This window comes from Notechis scutatus, chromosome 1 (genome assembly GCF_049901735.1).
Source record: "Notechis scutatus isolate UNSWTSFEM ecotype Mainland chromosome 1, rNotScu1.2, whole genome shotgun sequence".
In the NCBI taxonomy this organism is placed as follows: Eukaryota; Metazoa; Chordata; class Lepidosauria; order Squamata; family Elapidae; genus Notechis; species Notechis scutatus.
The window spans coordinates 242,879,711-242,897,981 of record NC_142009.1 but is presented as its reverse complement, the minus strand read 5'-3'; the positions used below and the strand labels follow the sequence as shown (position 1 = coordinate 242,897,981).

General features: G+C 38.1%; 1 protein-coding gene across 1 annotated transcript in view; it reads right to left on the bottom strand.

Annotated features, from left to right (window-relative positions):
- The window catches only part of ABCC8 (ATP binding cassette subfamily C member 8), a 71,031-nt gene extending 58,080 nt beyond the window's left edge, over positions 1-12,951 (bottom strand). Inside the window, exons 1-5 of the mRNA XM_026668318.2 lie at positions 12,378-12,951; positions 9,655-9,796; positions 6,859-6,980; positions 1,566-1,732; positions 338-580 (exon numbers count right to left, since the gene is read on the bottom strand). Coding sequence (XP_026524103.2) covers positions 338-580; positions 1,566-1,732; positions 6,859-6,980; positions 9,655-9,796; positions 12,378-12,681 — 978 coding nt within the window. The 5' untranslated portion in view covers positions 12,682-12,951. The remainder of the gene's footprint in view (positions 1-337; positions 581-1,565; positions 1,733-6,858; positions 6,981-9,654; positions 9,797-12,377) is intronic.
- Positions 12,952-18,271: the final 5,320 nt, after the last annotated feature.

Genomic DNA, 18,271 nt, shown 5'->3' with positions numbered 1-18,271 from the left:
AGGGTGGCAGTTTAAAACCAGAAGTACATTTCACACTTATCTTACAAAGATTGTAACTAAGCTACCGGACCTTCTGCCAGTGAAAATCCTTAATTGGAGAACGTGATTGATGACACCCAGTCCGTGAAGGTGCTTCATTGGAGAATCTGATTTATGATACACCCAAGGAGGAGCGGGGAAATGGGGTCACAGGTGTCTGTAAATTACGCATGCCAGAGTTGGCTTCATACAGGCTAATGCCGGACATGTGGCTCCTAATAAATTTTTGGCATTCTTTTGAAGCTTGGCTCGAGACTCATGATTTAATTAGGGCAATCACTGGAATACTGACACATACCTTTCGCACTTGAAAAGCCTCATTAAGGCGCATATAATTGGTCAGAGCTCTCATTGCAATAGGCAGTTTGCCTATAGCTTTCAAATCTATGGGTTTCTTATGGGCAGTTTTAATAAAGGTATTCATCCACCAATATGTTCCTTTGGACAGGAGGTTCACAAAAGGTTGCAGGAATCTGACTCCAAGATCCTGAAGATCCTCAGGAGGTTTTACTTCTTTGGTTTTTTTGAAGAAAATATATCTCTAAATTTCATAAAGTCAAAAAGATAATTAATGAGAAGGCAAATACAATTACCACCATTCTGTAATTAGTCCCCTGATGAAGATGACCAAGTAATCATGAATTTTAGAGTTTGCATTTAAGAGGTTCTTTATTTTCCAGTATTTGAGTGGAAAAGTTATTCAATCAGCAAAATGTGTGTTCTCTAAAACCAAAGTGAAATAACATGATTTTAAAAAAATGCTTTGGCTAAACTACTTTTACAATGTATAATATTTTTCAAAAACATAACTAGAGTTAATTTAGAATAGTTTCATGACTGAGAAAACAGTAAATATTTGTCAGATTAGTGCTATCTTTCTATTAGATGCTATTTAACATAGCAGTCAAAAATTAAGCGCAATTTGGATAGATAAGCATCTTTAAAATCCAATAATTCCAGAGTATTGAATTATAATTTCTATCATAGTAAGATTAATACCTGGAAGAAGAGAGAAATTTAAGCATTTTGCCTCCTTTCTGAATAAATAATATGAATTATAAATAAATTGATGTAAAGCTAGACTTACAAAGTTTACAACTTGATAACTTGCCCCCCCCAAAACACATTTTCTTCAGATGGCATAAAAAAGATACCATTTAAATATAACTTGCTGGATATTACATGATATTCTATCTTTCCACTTAATAGGTACATGAACATCTCAAGAAAATATTCATAGAGCTTTTGAACTATGGAATTGTTTTGGAAGTAACTGATGGTAAACAGCATTAATTCTCACTAATATGAATCATTTATCTAATCTGATTCCAGATGTATTTTTGATGAATGAGTGTCTGGCGGTTGGCACCATCTTATGGAACCAGCTAATTTTATAAATCTTGTTTCACAATGATTTCAGTTGGCTAAAGTTCTGGCCAGCAGAAGGCCAAAGCAGAAATAACTTAGCTCTTTAATTTTCTCTCCTGTTCTTCCCTGAGTTATCACGCACATACAAATTAACTCACCCTCACTCGGATTACGTTAATTTCTACAATTAGCAGCATTCCATAAAGTACAACCAAGAGTGCTGTGAGGCAGAATCGGAGCTGGCGTGGTCCAATATTATTATCACAAAACTTGACAAACTTGATTGTTTTGGTTATAAAAGCCAAAGTCCAATAGAATAGTAAGGCTGTTGAAAATAAAAAATGGTAATTGAGATGCTGATAAGACAAATTTCTGAAGACAAACACAATTATATTATTTTTAAAAGGATTTACACTCCAAAGATTGTTATAAATATAAATAGATTAGATTACAATGGTTACTAGAAAACCTGCATTGTTAACCAATGTAACTAACCCTACCCCTTTCCCATCTCTTCCAACAGTTATCAGATTTTGGTGGCATCTGTCTTCAAAACTGGTGGAGGTTTCATAGTACAGGGATCGCCACTGGGCTCTATCAGTAGCTGCAGCTCTAGTTCCCTTGCTGGAGTCACAATGACATGGGATTTCTTTCACAGCATATTTGTTGGGCTTGCATGAACATCCTTGAGATCTCTTCCCAGTCTCCAATATACCATAGAGCAGCTGGCAAAACATACTGAATGGTACTTTTATCCATTCTGATTATGTGTCCCACCTACCACTTCTGAACTTTCATTATCAGGGAATAAGTGCTGTTGGACTTTACATGATCCAAGACCTTCATGTTGGAGACATGATCTTGCCAATGAGTGTGAATGTGATATTTCTCCAGTAGTTTGTTGTTAGTATGTGAGTTCAGGACTCACATCCATATAGGAGAGAATGGATAACCCCAGTTCTGTAGACATTGTGTTGGTTGAGCATTCTAGTACACGAGTGCCTCATAGTCTAGTTGTCCTTGTGATTCTGAAGTCAATTTTTTTGCACAGGGGCAGCCCCATTTTCTCGGTAGAAGAGACTTTAATCCCGTGGCATGAACAGGAGAGGCTGGTGACCTCTCCTGCTGCATCGAGATCAAGATGTCTAAATGTCTTCTTGTGTTCTTAGTGTTCCACAACACCTGCGGGGCCTGTCTTCTTGATCATTGATCAGTCTTGTCTCCTCAATCTGCCAGGACAGACTAAGCACACTGGGATAGACAAATTGAAATTGGCTATTCTTCCCTGGTTTGAGATGGTTTACCAGGGTGTGACTGCTGCATGTGTTACAGCCTCTTGGAGATACAGGTGAGAGCTGAGAGCCAAGTGGAGACCAAGGGTGAAGGAACAATCCTAAATAGGCACAGTTGGATGTGTAGAAATGAAGAGAGGATCAACTCTAGCAAGTACATACATGGATCATCCTGTACTGAAGACATTATAACTTTAACTCTAGAAGAGATTACATTTCCCCAGATAGAACTGATGTGCAAACTGGATTATTTTCCTGCATTTACAGCTCTCCTCCAAGTGTGGACAGCTGGTAGTTGTGGCCAGAAAAGCCTTTGTACAGATTAATCTACTGTGCCATTTGTGTCCTTTTCTGGATTGAAAGCAGGGATGGGATTCTACAGGTTCTGACCGATTCTATACAACCCCTTCTTAACTTTCTAAGTAGTTTGGAGAACCTGTAGTTAGAAGAAATCTCATTTTGTTTTTTTCCACCCTTATTACATTCTTGGCAGTATGCCTAGAATTACTGTCTCTGAAGGAGGTTTTTTTTCTTTCCTGATACTTTCTTCAAGGGGAAGGATTTAAGCTTTTTACATTGCTGTTGGGAAGAAATACTCCCCTGGAAATACTACCATCCGGCATGCAATGATCAGCACTTTGAAGAAATAATTGAATAATGAAGCAGAGCTGCAGAAAGAAGCTTTTTAATGACAAGGAATCAAGATGAGTGACATTCAGCAAGGCTTCTTGGCTAGCTAGAAAGATTGACATTAAAACGTGAGTTTACATACCCTTTCTGAGTTTTGGTCTAAAACTGGTTTTTGGTGAAGTTTAATTCTGTGCTTGGTGATGTTTAATCCTGTGTTTATTGATGGGATAATTTTCCCTATTCAGCTTTGTTTGGAAGGAAAAAGCTTAATCTCTGTTACTGAAAAGAAACTGGGTTGAGAAATGTGGCTAGTTCCTGTGTCTATTTGTTCTGGTAATTGGTTTAACAAGCAACAGCTATTATTGTGATTTAATGATTGTGTAATTAAGTATTGTGTTTGAATTTTTTCCTGCCTCATGGTTTCTTTTTCTATCCGGAGAGGGGGTCTTTCTTCACTGCTTTAGTGGTATCTGGCACTGTCCTTTTGGGGTGTACTTCCAAGAGGCAGGATGAAAGCTTGGCACTGTTTTTTTTTTTTACTGCTTTTCTGGAGGGCATGTGACCTTTCCTTAAATCTGGATGATTTCCTTAGGATATCTTGTGAGGTGAGTGAGACCAGCTAGTATCTATTTTTTTAATATTTATTTATTTATTTATCACAAGCTTACAATACAACAGAAACAAGCATAAACATAACTTTAAATACAAGAAATAGGAACTAATAACTGGGGACAATAGGACAGGGATGGCAGGCACGATTGTGCGCTTATGCACGCTCCTTACAGACCTTTTAGGAATGGGGTGAGGTTAATAGAGGTTAGTTTGATGGTAAAGGAGTAGGGGTTTGAGCAGGTGACAACAGAATCAAGTAGTGAGTTCCAGACATTGACCACTCTGTTGCTGAAATCGTACTTCCTGCAATCGAGTTTGGAGTGGTTTACATTTAGTTTATATCTGTTGTGTTGTTATGGTTAAAGCTGAAATATTCATTAACTGGTAAGACGTTGTAACATATGATTTTATGTACTATCTTTAAGTGGTGCAAATGGATCTAAGGGCTGCGTGTCCTGGGTGTGCTCTTTCTGGAGAGCTTAAATAACTTTCTGCTAAAGGGTTTCACTTTATGAGCAAGAGTCGGCTGCTGATAGTTATCACTGCATTTTAACTATTTTAATTCCTCAAGGTGCTCTGGCACCCTGCCTGATCTGTAACTCCGGCTTGCAGGTACTTGGTGATTGGTATTTATGGCAGCTTTTTGCAAGCAAAGAAGCTTTTTGTATTTTTGTACAGGTAATCCTTGACTTACAACAATTCATTTAGTGACCATTCAAAGTTACAATGCCACAGAAAAAGTGACTTATGACCATTTTTCACACTTATGACCATTGCAGCATCCCCACTGTCATGAGAGGCCAGGCGAGAAGCACCCCCTGACGTGAGTGATGTCGAGTTGGCCATGACCACCCAGTCACATGACCACTAAGCCACAGCCACCAACTAAGCCACGCCCACAGAACCGGTTGTTAAAAATTTGAATCCCACCCCTGAGTGAAAGGCATTATTCATAGTCAATCACTCCTAAGATAGAGTCAATCACTCCTCATTGCATTCACTTAGAGTCAATCACTCCTCATTGCATTCTATATGGGGTTTCCTTTAAAAAGAATATTCAGAAGCTACAGGTGTTCTAGACCTGGTAACTTAAGATTGTTTGCTCTTTAATTGTTATCACCCTCCCATGGCCTTGCTACTTTTTTTTCATTTTAATTTATTATATTGTAGATTTTAATCTTTGTAAGTTATTTAGAATCATAGAAATTGAAGTAGGAAATAAATTCTTAATCTGTTCCACCATAGATTCATTATTGGTAACATATAGTAGACTGAGTCAGATTGTTATGATTGAATCCAAAATAATGCTATTCCATGACTATTTAACTTAATAGTGGCATCTTTAAATACAATTCTTTCCAAAGAATAGTAAACTGTAAGAGGTAGAAGTGTGACTAGAAGAATTAAAAGGTCAGTGAGATAGTTGAGATAGCTTTGAGGGATCGATCCAGTTTTCAATTTGTCAAACTTTTTTGAAAGCTTTTTAGAGCTACCTAGAAGTACATCTTGTGGATTCCCTTAAATCAATCCATTGCTGCAAGATGTTCTGCTAGGTATATCTAAATTAAAGATACAGGACATATTTTCTGATTTTACTTTTTAGATTCACTTTCTCCATATATGTGGTATATATATATTGTTATTGTGTATGTTGTTGTTCTGCTTCATTATTATTTAGTTACTCTTTTACCTTCTCTAGCTCTACAGTATATCTTTTTTGAGATAGAACAAAACTGTAGAGTTTTCTGAAAGTAGATATAGCATAGACTTATACAATGCATTTTGGTGTAATCCATTTTATTTTAACTTGTATTCATGTGTCAAACTTGCAGCCCAGAGGCCGGATGCGTCATGCATTGGCCATGTCCACCCCCAATTTAGCAAAGGGGAAAAAAGTTGTGATATGTCATGTGATAACATGTAGTCGTGAGTTTGACACCCCTGATCTAATGTATCACATACTAAGAAATATGTGTTATTAATCATCATTGGACTATGAATTAACAGAAGGGTACTGCCTACCTCTTTTTATTATTTTCATTATAATAATAAACAGGTTATTCATCCAAATGGATTTTACATTGCATATTTGGGCTGCAGTATAATCAAAATCTTCCATTAAATAAATAGCTAGACTTAATGTATTATCATTATGGGGGGAAAACTTGTTTAATAATGTCTCAAAATATCATTTTGAGAAGATAAAAGAAGCAAAATCGAACAGAGATATAATATTATATTTTTAAAAATCCTAAAACAAACAACAGGGACTTCGAGAGAATCTGACAAACTTCATTATATAATGTTATTAGGAAGCTCCCTGATACATTTATGGTTAATGAAATCTTCATCTTTATTCCAAGATATAACGATGGTAATAACGCATGAAATTTAGATAACTATGTGTTGAAAAGTGCTTTATGTAACAGTGAAAATATATATTTTTGCCATACATTAGCTTGTACATTGCCTAGAATTCATTGAAATGACAGCAAAACCCCATAAATAAATAAATAAATAAATAAATAAATAAATAAATAAATAAATGGCATACAGCACTATTAATGAAAAATGCAGTTGTATAAAATTAATGAATGGTTCATGTTTTAACATCACAACTATATTACAAGAAATGTATGGGAAATATTAGACATGATAGGAAATGCTATCTTGGAGAAGCAGACTCTTCCTTTCAATTTAGAATAGTTTCCTAGTTTTCTGAGAAATGTTCTTGTCCTGTGAGACAAGAACATTTCTCGGAAAACTAGGAAACTATTCTAAATTCTTGCAATATGGCAATATGTATTTTGTCTATAATACAGTCAATGTCATAAGAGCCTATGAAGATCAAAGGCTTATCTAATCAAGCATTATGTTCCCAAGCTTGCTACTCACATTCCTTATGACTGATACATACCTATCAATAATTTTGGAAAATTAGATGTTTCAATGTTGTGATAATAAACAATGGATGTGATGGCTGCCAAAAATGCCATCCCTGGTGGCATATACAGGTGCAAATTACCAGATTTTGAAACCCTAAGTAAAAGGAAACATGTATTATTAAGTAGATTCAAAGAGAAATATTAATACATATACATAAAATAATTTGTGTACCTCCAACTCTCTCCAGATGGAGCATTTTCATTTTCACACATAAGGAAGCATATCAGAATTATAGTATATAAGATAAATATTATATAGCCCCACTTTTTTGCATTATTCGGAGTAAGGATACAGAAAAAAGGGGAATTGTTCTGAGGTATATTAAATATATACAGCAACTGACAACATCTGGGTGACCTAAGGGTTTAGAAGCTAAACAGAGCTGACTTATTAACTCGTTAGCTCTGTTTAGCTTCTAAACCCAGATGAGGTCACCCAGATGTTGTCAGTTGCTGTAGAAAGTTAATTTCTTAAGCTTATTTTGTTTCCAAAACTTAGAAATCTACCTAGCACTGATGATGTTCCTAGTTTTTGGTAATGAAACATCTGCAAGAAAGCAATTAAGCTCAGAGAGCATCAAGAACCCCTCAAACTCAGAAATATAACAAAAGAACTACATTTGGGCCCCACTCAGTGGGAGATCTGAGATTCAAAAACAATACATTAATGGGCAACTCAGGATCTCTGGACTAAATTTTTTTTAACCCACCCCTTCATTTTTTAAAATAGTCTTCTTTGAAGTGAGCTTATTTTGTGATGAATTAATAATCTCCATGGCCATGCAATTTTCTTGGTAGCAGAATGGAAATACTTAGTACATTTATCCACAGTTTTGAAATGTTGCTGTTCCTTGGCAGTCTTCCCTTCAAGTACTAACTGATAAGGGATCCTTGGTGCTCTCTGAACTTGCTTGTTTTCTTGCAGATGTTTCATTACCGAAAACTAGGAACATCATCAGTGCTAGGTAGATTTCTAAGTTTTGGAAACAAAATAAGCTTAAGAAATTAACTTTCTAATTTTTGAAACCCATTCCAGATTAGCCATTGGCCTTTTTGAATGTGATCTTCCCACATGCTGTATAAGTCCTCAGTTTCTAAAGCCAAGTAGACTATTACAAAGAGAAAATGCTTGGTCTTTCAAAGCTGGTAGATATTTGAACTATAAAAAATGTAGAGTCCTCCTTTCCACTTTTCATTCCTGAGATGTAGGTGTAGTAAGTAATATTAAATACAATAAGGATTTGGAATTACTAGGCTTCAGTATTAACTGAACTTTTCATTCTGTGAAAAGAATGGAGTTAATATTTATGTAATTTGTAATGTAATGATTTTTTTCTTTTTTTCTGCAGTTCCTGCTTTCCCAAACTGCTCTTAGATATTGGGGGAAATTAGGCAACAAATGGTTCAGATATAACTCTTCCTAAACCTTTCTGTTGTTTTCAACAATCTTCCCACTGGCTTATGCACCTTTAATTGTATGCTTCACATTTAAACAATAGTTAAAAACAAGCTGTTATATTCAGTTTTAGTGCAGAATTACAAAAAGATAAATTTAGAAAATCAATGAAAAGCAGTTTGTGCAAACCAGACCAAAGTACTTAAATAACACTTCAGGTGGAATCCCTTCAGCATGATGTGATATATGGTGTGAAAACACTACAAATGGAAGATATCCTTAGTAAAAATACATCCCCCTGTCCTCAATGTGGATGGAAGGATTCTTTAGGAGACTAACCAATGAATAATAATTACCAGAGGAGAGCCATATTAGTCTATGATAGCCCCAAATCAGAGACTCTGGTAGCACCTTTGCAAATTAACACATTTTATTAAATAAAATAATATAACTATACAACTTCCATATTCCTAGAGCAGAAATGTCAAACTCAATTTCATTGAGGGTCGCATCAGGGTTGTGTTTGACCTTGTGTGGGTGTGGCCAGGGTGGGTGTGGCCATCTTGATGTCACTCAAGTAGGGGGTCCAAGCGCTCTGCCAGTGAAAACGGGCCCCTGGCTCTGTTTTCAGCTGAGACGGCCTCCTGCTGCCCCCTGCCAGCAAAAACAGAGCTTGGGGACAGTCATGCATGCCCCCCCAAGCTCCATTGTTGCTGGGAGCAGGCTGCAGCAGGCCGAAAACAGAGCCTGGGAGGACTGTGTGCGGCCTGCCCGAGCTCCGTTTTCACTGGCAGAGGCACCATTGGCTGGTCCTTCGCTGTTTCCAGGGCAGCTCCACAGGCCAGATTTAAGCACACTGCGAGCCGGATCTGGCCCGCAGGCCTTGAATTTGACACCCCTGTCCTAGAGTAACAAGTGTATGTTTCTTCAGCATTACAGTGAAAAAAGTTGGTAACCTTTGCCTTTCTAGAGGTGTGGTCTCATCATATATTTAGAGCGAACAGCACTGTAGGGCGAAGGTCCTAAATATTCTTATTAGGAAAAAAAAAACCTTGTTACACCCCTTTTTAAATAGTTTGGATTCAGATTTATACTGTACATATTGAGAACAGTGCTTCCCCCCCCATTTGGATATTATGAACCTTTTTATAGGCATGGGAATATCAAACTATAGAAAACATATCCACAATAAAGAGACAAACAAAATAAAATCATCTGGATAACTACAAACAACTGTGCATGTATATATACAACATCAGTTATTTATTTTGGAGGGATACATGTCACCGTGAAATTAAGATTCAATTCCTAACAAGCAGAATAGTCCAATGAATTATATTAGAATAAAAATATACCTATTATGTATTCTTACCCATCTGACACGATCCCTTCAGCTATTTCACAGACCAGCACAAACAAAAGGATAAAAGTCAAAATCCACCGTAAATTATGGCCAGGAAAATGAAGCCAAGTGCTATGATGGATATGAACTTTGGAACTTTGACTACCCCATCCTAATATAAAAACAAAAACAAATGATCACCATTACCTTACATTTTTGTGCAAATAACAGATGTAGTTTCCTGTCATGAGTATCCTAAACTGGGAAATAAAAAAATTAACCTTTTCTGTTTTTTTAAAGAAAATAAATTAAAAGAGATTTTGAAAAACACAGAAGTGGGAAATACTTAATTAAAGACCAGATTTGGCACTGATACTGCATTTGTAGAAACACCACCCCCCACCTAAATTGTATTAAGAGTATAGCATGACAGACAGATAGAATCAAAGATCCCCTGTAGTTGGGCTAAAAATTCAAAGGAATCATAGAAATTCTGAAAGTAGACCATCCTATAGATTCAGGAACCAACCATTTGGTTTTAGTTTCTCTGAAGAGAATAAAAATATATATATTTAAGTTCATAACAGTCATGAATCCAGCAACAATGGTGAGCGCAGTAGTCAGAATGCTAGACTTTGGGAAGTCCATATTCATTCCTTATAGAGTAAGGGGGAGGTGATTATAAATTCTATGAAGGATTTATGGGAAATGACTGAACTATTTTCTACACAAATTTTTTTATTTATATCCTACTGTTATTATTTTCACAAATAACACAAGGTCACGAACAAGCACACTACTCCATCCTCATCACCACAAAAACAATCCAGTGAGGTAGATTCTGCTGAGAGAGAGAGAGTAACTGGCCCAAAATCACCCAGCTTGCTTTCATGGCTAAGGTGGGACTTGAACTCGTGATCTCCTGTTTTCTAGCCTGGTGCCTTAACCACTACTAAGTTCAGGAAGGCTGGATTCAGCATCACTGTGAATAATGCCTTTCTTTATATGCTTCTTTGCTTTTGAAACTTTAGAATTGCTTTGTAATTCATCCAGAAAACTCTTGTTGGGCAGATTAAAATAATAAATAAACATACATCAGGATTATGAAAAACACTCTCTACAAACAAAAACACTATTATGTGGAGATACTATAAACCAGGGGTGTCAAACTCACGGTGTCATGTCTTTACGTGACATATTGCAACTTTTTACCCCTTCGCTAAACCAGGTGTGGCAAGCACATGATGCATCTGGCCTACGGGCTGCGAGTTTGACACTCCTGCTATAAACAATCAGTGAACCACTAAGGGAGAAAATGCAACATCAACGAAAGTTAGAATTTGGTGCTCTTTATGATTCACATAAAAAGTCTGAAAAATACATCTTGCCAAAATAATTCGTTAGTGATTATGGATTCATTAGCTTAGGACTCTAATTCAAAGTATTTTATTAAAAGTTCTAACACTTCAAGGACTTCCCTGGATTATTTTGTTACATACTCGCAGCAGAAATGATTATTGTACTAACTGCGAAAATGTTTAATTTTATTGTATTTATTAAACAAATTTATATAGCTGCCCATTTACCAAAAGGAACATTGGATACTTGTACAAATAGTTTAAAACTAAGAAATACTAAGGAAAAGCTCTGTCTTCAGATAGAAAACTATTTTACTAATTAAAACCATAGAGTCATTCCCCAACAACAACTCATAATGAATACAGTGAGTTTATTTTCTGTTATTTTCCTCTACTTATATGCTTTGGATTCTCTCCTTTAAAAGTAACTATGCTCGATTTCATTTCACACCGTGGGTCATTCCATTTATGACAAGTGACAATACTTGTGGTATTTGCAAAGAACCACATTTGATTCCATTGAACCTAATGGAGACCCAGGGAAAGTCTGGATAGAACCCACATCCTATCCATGCTGCCTCCACCTGCTGCCAAAGAATTGCTTGGGAAAGAGAAAAGTAAAAGAAGAAAGCAGATCTGTGGAGATTCTCAGTAATCCAGGTCATAGTTGTTTCAAAAGTAGTTTTTTCTTTCTTTCTCAAAGAGCTGTTTTTCCTGGAGGAAGAACAAAACGTTTGGATGAGAAACAAAACATTTTGTTCTTCTTCCTCAAAGAAAAACAGTCCAGTTGCCTTTTGAGAAAGGAAAAAAAAAACTACTTTTGAGACAGCTGTGACCTGGATTACCGAAAATCTCCACAGACCTGATTTCTTCTTTTACTTTTCTCCTCTTTCCCAATCAATTCTTCTTTTTGCGGGCCGATGGCTTGGAAAGGATGTGTGGGTTCCATCCAGTTTTTCACTGGGTCTCCAATAGCTTCAGTGGAATCAAATGTTCTTTGCAAATACTGCAAGTATCGTCGGGTATCATTTAAAAAAACAGCTTAGTTTTGTTTTGTTTTTTTGAGGAAAAAAAATCCACTTTTGAGGCAAGAAAGCAGGTCAGGTTTGTTCAGCCCGCGTAAGTAGTTCGCTTATTTCAATTCGCCCGTTCCTTGGAGCAGCCGGTCCTCCTGCTTCCTGAGCCCCGCTGGAGATGGGCGACGCCAAGGAAGGTGACCCAGAAGCGCAGCCCCAACAGGGTGCACCGTCCGCGGGACAGCAGGAGGCCCGGGAATCTGCTAGGAATTGGGGAATGTGGGCGCTGCAAACGGCCGGAAGGACAGGAACTAAGAAAGCATTTGCACACGTACACACCCACACACCCTTCCCTTCCTCCTCCCAGAGCTGCACTCACCTATGAAGAGAATGGGGAACGTGATGAAAAGCAGGAAAACGTGGGGCACCACGTTCAGGGCGTCCACGAAACAACCGTTGTTGAGTACCCCGTCGGTCACCTTGTAGGCAGTCGAGTTTTGCTCGTTGCCACAGAAAGCTAACGGCATGGTGGAAGAGGAGGAGGCGGCGACGAGGCGAGAGATGGAAGACGAGGCCGGACCGGACAGACACAAAGTGCGGATGAAGAGCTCCTGGCTTTCCTGCCTTTGGCGGCGCTCTTCTCGCGCCTTTACTTGAGGGACGCGGCGACCAGCCCGGCCCATTCGCGCGTGGAGAAAGCCATGGGAAAGCGGACGCGGGGGCGCTTCCTCGGGAGAACGCGCCCGCGCGCCCGCGCGCGCCCTGGGTAGCTTTGCTTACGAGGACGCGCGCCGGACCTGCCTTTCGGGGGGGTGGGGGCCGGCAGGTGAGGTGCAGAAAGGAAGAGATGCGCTGACTAGAGGCGCGAGGCTCCAAAAGCGGCGCGCGCCTGCGCTTTCCCCCCAAAACAATGGACCGAGCGCTTTCGCCTCGCCGCAGCTCCGGGAGCAGCTGAGGGAACGAGGAGGCGCAGCCCGGTACTTAAAGGAGACGCTTCCTCACATCTCCCGAAGACCGGCCTCCCCTCCTTTTCCTACGGTCAAGCGCCCGTGCATGGAAAAGCCCGCGTCCTCTGTTTGTAAATAGTTTCAGTGCAGACGGGCGTTAGAATTTGACCCTTTGGAACCTCGACCGCCTGGGGAAAACATCGCGCTTTGCAGAGAGGAAAAAACAGCGTGCATAGTAAAATAGGAATGGAAGCGCACCGTGTAGTTATTATTTCGGCGGAATTTGGCCCGATGTCAAGGAAGCCCAGCTATACCCACCCACCGGCTCATTCACTATCATGCACCTTCAACGCCTCGGCTGTGGCACTACGATGGGCAGTACAAGGAAACCCCACTCCCATCGTTTTTATTACTTAATCGTTTTCTTGAGATAGTTGTTTTTCTTGAGAAAGAGGATAGTTATATTCCAAAGGCTTATGATCTTACACAGTAAAATTACTAATAAAAACTTCTTACTCTGTGTACTTTTGTCCAGAAGAATAGCTGCCCTTTACAAAAAAGGAGAAAAAAAGCGAGTTTTCAAAATGAAATCTCATAATTAGGGCTAAATCAGGTTGAATGTCTTTTGAAGAAAGTTTGCTTTCAAAGCTTTAAGAAAATATAGCTGATTTTAATTTTTAATTTAATTTTATATTTTAATAATCTGATTTCAGATTTAAGCAACAGATTTCAGCGATATTCAATGTGAAATGCTCTCTTTGGGAATATTTAATTGATTTTTTTAGAAGGCCAATGGAGCCGAATGAATAAAATTCTGTGTTAGAGTAGGTTCTGGTCCATCTTCAGTCATGGAAGCTCATTGGGCTACTTTGGGTCACTTCACTTTCACTCAGCCCAATTTATTGTACAGGGGTTGTGGGGAAAATAGGAGAAAGGATTTGGTATTGTATATCATCTTGAGCACCTGAATGAAAGGCAAGATATTAAACAAACAAAGTTATGGTTAAAAGATGATAAGAGGTGCTAGATTCACATTAAATTGCTACACCTGACTATTCTAAGAATATAGACAATGATTATAGAGAGCACATATAGGCTTTATGTGCATAGTACAGTCTTTCAAAAATTGAAGTCACATACTTTTCCTTTCCTAAAATTTCATTTTGTGCTTTTGTTTTGCAAATGTTTTTCCCCCTAACAACTGAGGAGATATCATTGATGATGTATGGCTAATGCTGAAAAGTCAGAAGCCATCGAAACATGGATAAGATCCTCAGTGGTTATGACAGCTCTTCAGTGTTCCTGGTCTCCTAAGACTAGCAGTGCTTAACTTGACATACTTAACACTGCATATTCCTACCTCTGTTGTCATCAAATGTTTCCCTGGAAGTTTTTTTTTTTAAGGGACAGCTAATGTATGCGTAGCATGCAAGATAAAATTAGACAAGCTGCTGCATACCTGAAGTCTTGTTCCCTTACTCCAGTGTTTCTCATCTTCAACAACTGTAAGATGTATGGACTTTTTCCAGAATTCCACAGAATACCGCATGCTCTTTGGAGAATTCTGCAGGTTAATGTCCACAAATCTTAAAATTGCTGGGATTGAGAAACACTATTTCAGTTCTATAAAGACACTGAGATTGCAAAGGCTTTCTAACTTTCTTAGCCTTTTAACCCTCTCCAAATCAGTATGTATGAAAATATGATTCTACCGTATTAAAATAAAAAAAATAAAGTCCACTTACTTACAGGTTTGAATTAAATGTTCTGGATCTTAGCAAATTCATCTGATTACATATCTGGTAAAAATTCAGCACAAAGGTCAGCTCCTTTCAGATATCTTTATACTTGAGATTTTTCTGATTAAAACCCATCAGTATCTTATTTTTCACTCAATACAAATATCTAAATCGTAACATTCTTAAAGAAAGACATGGGATTTTTGCTGAATAAAACATGAGATCCTTACATTCTCTTAAGCAGAACAAAATAGCTTTTGCTAGTGAAGATATGAAAGAAACAGAAAAGGTTTCATGCTCTGACATTATATCACACTTCTCAATCCTTGTGCTCTCACAATCTGCTTCTGAGCTTGGAGGCCTGACATTATTGCAGCATAATTATTTCTCTTTCTTCCAGGAAGCCTGTTATTCACAGAAGGAAAACTCAAATTATAAAACTATATCACTTTCAATACAACAAAATATTCTATGGATAGTGTTGGCATAGTCAACCTTAATGGCAATCCTGCTCTAACTACCTGTTTAAAAAGATAATTTTATTTAAAAAATTAATTACAGTACCAAAAGTATTTTGAAAAAGGAAAGGAAAGGAAAAAAGGTTCGAGAAAAAAAAGAAAGAAAATAGATAAGAAAATCAGGAAAGCATCTTCCCTTCCTCACCACAACAAGCATAGCCATCATCTCTGTAAGTCTCCAAGATGTTTGGTTTCAACTACTTCTATAATGTCACTGGTTACAAACCCTCTTAGTTTCAAGCATAACAAATTCAGAAAGCTTTGTCAACTGGTCTCTTGAAGTGAGTTTATTAAATGATGCCAAGGATTAGATTACTGATCAGATTTGGTGCTTTTCTGAGGCCTTTCTGGGTTCAGTTTCAAGTGGGGAAAAAGACATTGGAAACATGGAGGCTGTTTGGAAAGATGGTTTAATAGTGGATAGGAACACATGGCTTGGAACTCCAAAGTGAATAGGGCTGAGAGACCCTTAGTTATATACTCTCTGTTGGGCCCCACCTTAGTGTTTCCTGTTTCTGTGGAAGAAATGTATCCCATTGGCTGTCAGACTCCCAGGGCCGGGGATCTTAGCTAACTTTGTAGGCTTTGTCTGGACTCAGGCTTCACCTGAGTGCTGGATGAAGCAATCTTCCCAAGCCAGGTGGTTATGTAGAATACTGTCGCCGAGGCCTTAATGGCCCACCCATTGATAAAGGTGGGGGGTGAACTTCTGCTTCTGAGGTGAATTTCTGCTTCTGAATTTCTTCTTTTCTTTTTAGGGGAAATATTCTGCCTTTTTAATATTTCCTAGGATGTTTCATTTTTCTAGGAGAGGTGTGGGTGCTAACTTCCTACAGGCCATTGAGAGTAAACCAAGCTAATCAGGACAATTTTGGGGTGGGAGATATCTGATTAGCGAACACAGAGGCAACATGATTATGTTATCTTACTCTGCATGATGGTTCCTAAAAAAGCAAGCTGTGTTTTTTAATCACAATTTCCCCTTAGCCCCCAGTGATTTTCCAGTGCTGGTGAAAATATTTCTGAAAATAACTTCCTTTTCTGTTTAACATTTTTGAAATGTTAACATTTAACATTTTTCAAATTTTTCTAAGTTATAATATCATTTCTCTCTTAACTATTTTTGTATATGTATTTTAAAAGCTGTAATTAACCTATATAAAGAGCCCTAGTGGTGCAGTGGTTAAAGTGCAGTATAGCAGGCTAACTCTGCCCACAGTTCAATGGTAGTATATAAATCTAAATTCTATTGCTATTGCTGTAAAAAATGTAAATTGGAATACAGCTTAAATATTTTTATTATTATGATTTTTGAAGTATATTGTACTTTTAAGATATTCCCATCATGCCTAACTTTTTTCTAACAAAATACTTAATGGTCTTAATTAGGATGCAGGAAAATGATTATCTGGAACAAACTAGTCATTTTTCTTGTGGAAAATTTCTAGGAAGTTCCAGAGCCTGGACGGAATAGAGTCTTCATTTATAAAATTAACAAGGCACTGACCTTGCAAAAGAGCAGGATTTCTGATAGCAATGTGATAACTCAAGGGTCAGTGGAAATTTTCTGCACTACTGTATTTAGAAACATATGTATACAAAAGATGCCGTGTCTGCTAGGGAGTGAGCTTGGCTTGCATATTGACTCTGGTCTGCTTTTCATTTCTGCTGTCATTTCAAGGAGGTGTAAATAAGCTGAATCACATTGTGTCCAGATGGAGAGCAACGTCGGCATGATTACCTTATGACATATGAGCCAACAGCATTCTTAATACAAGTTAAGCGTATTTTGTTTTTCTTTGGTGCTACTATGTGGTTTTGCATTTAGTCTGGTGATGAAAAAGACAAGTAAAATCTTTAAATTCAGGTTTTTGATAATCTGGCTCATTGTCTTCACTCTTGCTGCTGGTTCAAAATATGTTCCTTTATTTGAAGCTTTTTGCCAGCCAGACTCTTTGTCTCTTTTGTACATTGTTCCTTCCTGCATATTTTTTGCCTCCAGATTTAAACATGGACTTCCAGAATACATTTTACCCCAAATGTATATATGATTACAATTTCTAGGGCTGTTCATGCCTTAACAAATATTTGGTTCTCACATTCATGTCTTTACTATCCATTCAGGCAGACCAACTTTCTTAAGTTGTCCCCAGAAACCAGAAAAGAGGTGGCAGGGAAAGATGCAGCTCCCTTAACAGTAGATTCCTTGGATCTATTTTTGTCCTATATCCATTCCTCCCTTTAAGAGAAAGTGGTGCAGAAGGCAGTTGGCCTCAAGCTTCTGAGGGCCCTAAAGGAAGCAGTTTTCCCCCCAGACTCACATGGAACTGAAAAACTAGGCACAACTTTAATAAATAGTAGCTAAATCAGGGATGCCTGTAAGGAGAGGATAAAAGTCAAGATCTTGCCATAACCATGTGATCAGCCCTGCCCCTCTGTATGTGTATTAGGACACATCTTGACTATTTTTACCTGCCTGAGATGTCTTTCTTGCAAAAGGTATTTTTGAATCATTTTCAAAGTTCGCAGACCCAATAGGTTGGTAAGACCACACCTAGAGTACTGTATCCAGTTGTGGTCACCACATTATAAAAACGATGTTGAGACTCTAGAAAAAGTACAGAGAAGAGCAACCAGGATGATTTGGGGACTGGAGGCTAAAACATACAACGAACAGTTGCAGGAACTGGGCTTGGCTAGTCTAGTAAAGAGAAAGACCAGGGGAGACATGATAGCGGTCTTCCAATATTTGAGGGGCTGCCACAGGGAGGAAGGGGTCAAGCTATTTTCTAAAGCACCTGTAGGTCAGACAAGGAACAATGGATGGAAACTGAACAAGGAGAGATTTAACCTGGAAACAAGGAGAAACATTCTGACAGTGAGAATAATCAACCAATGGAACAGCTTGCCCTCAGAAGTTGTGGGAGGGCCATCACTTGAGACTTTCAAGAAGAAATTGGACTGCCATCTGTCAGAAATGGTGTAGGGTCTCCCGCTTGGGTGGAGGGGTTGGACTATATGACCTACAAGGTCCCTTCCAACTCTGATTATCTGTATCTGTATCAGTTA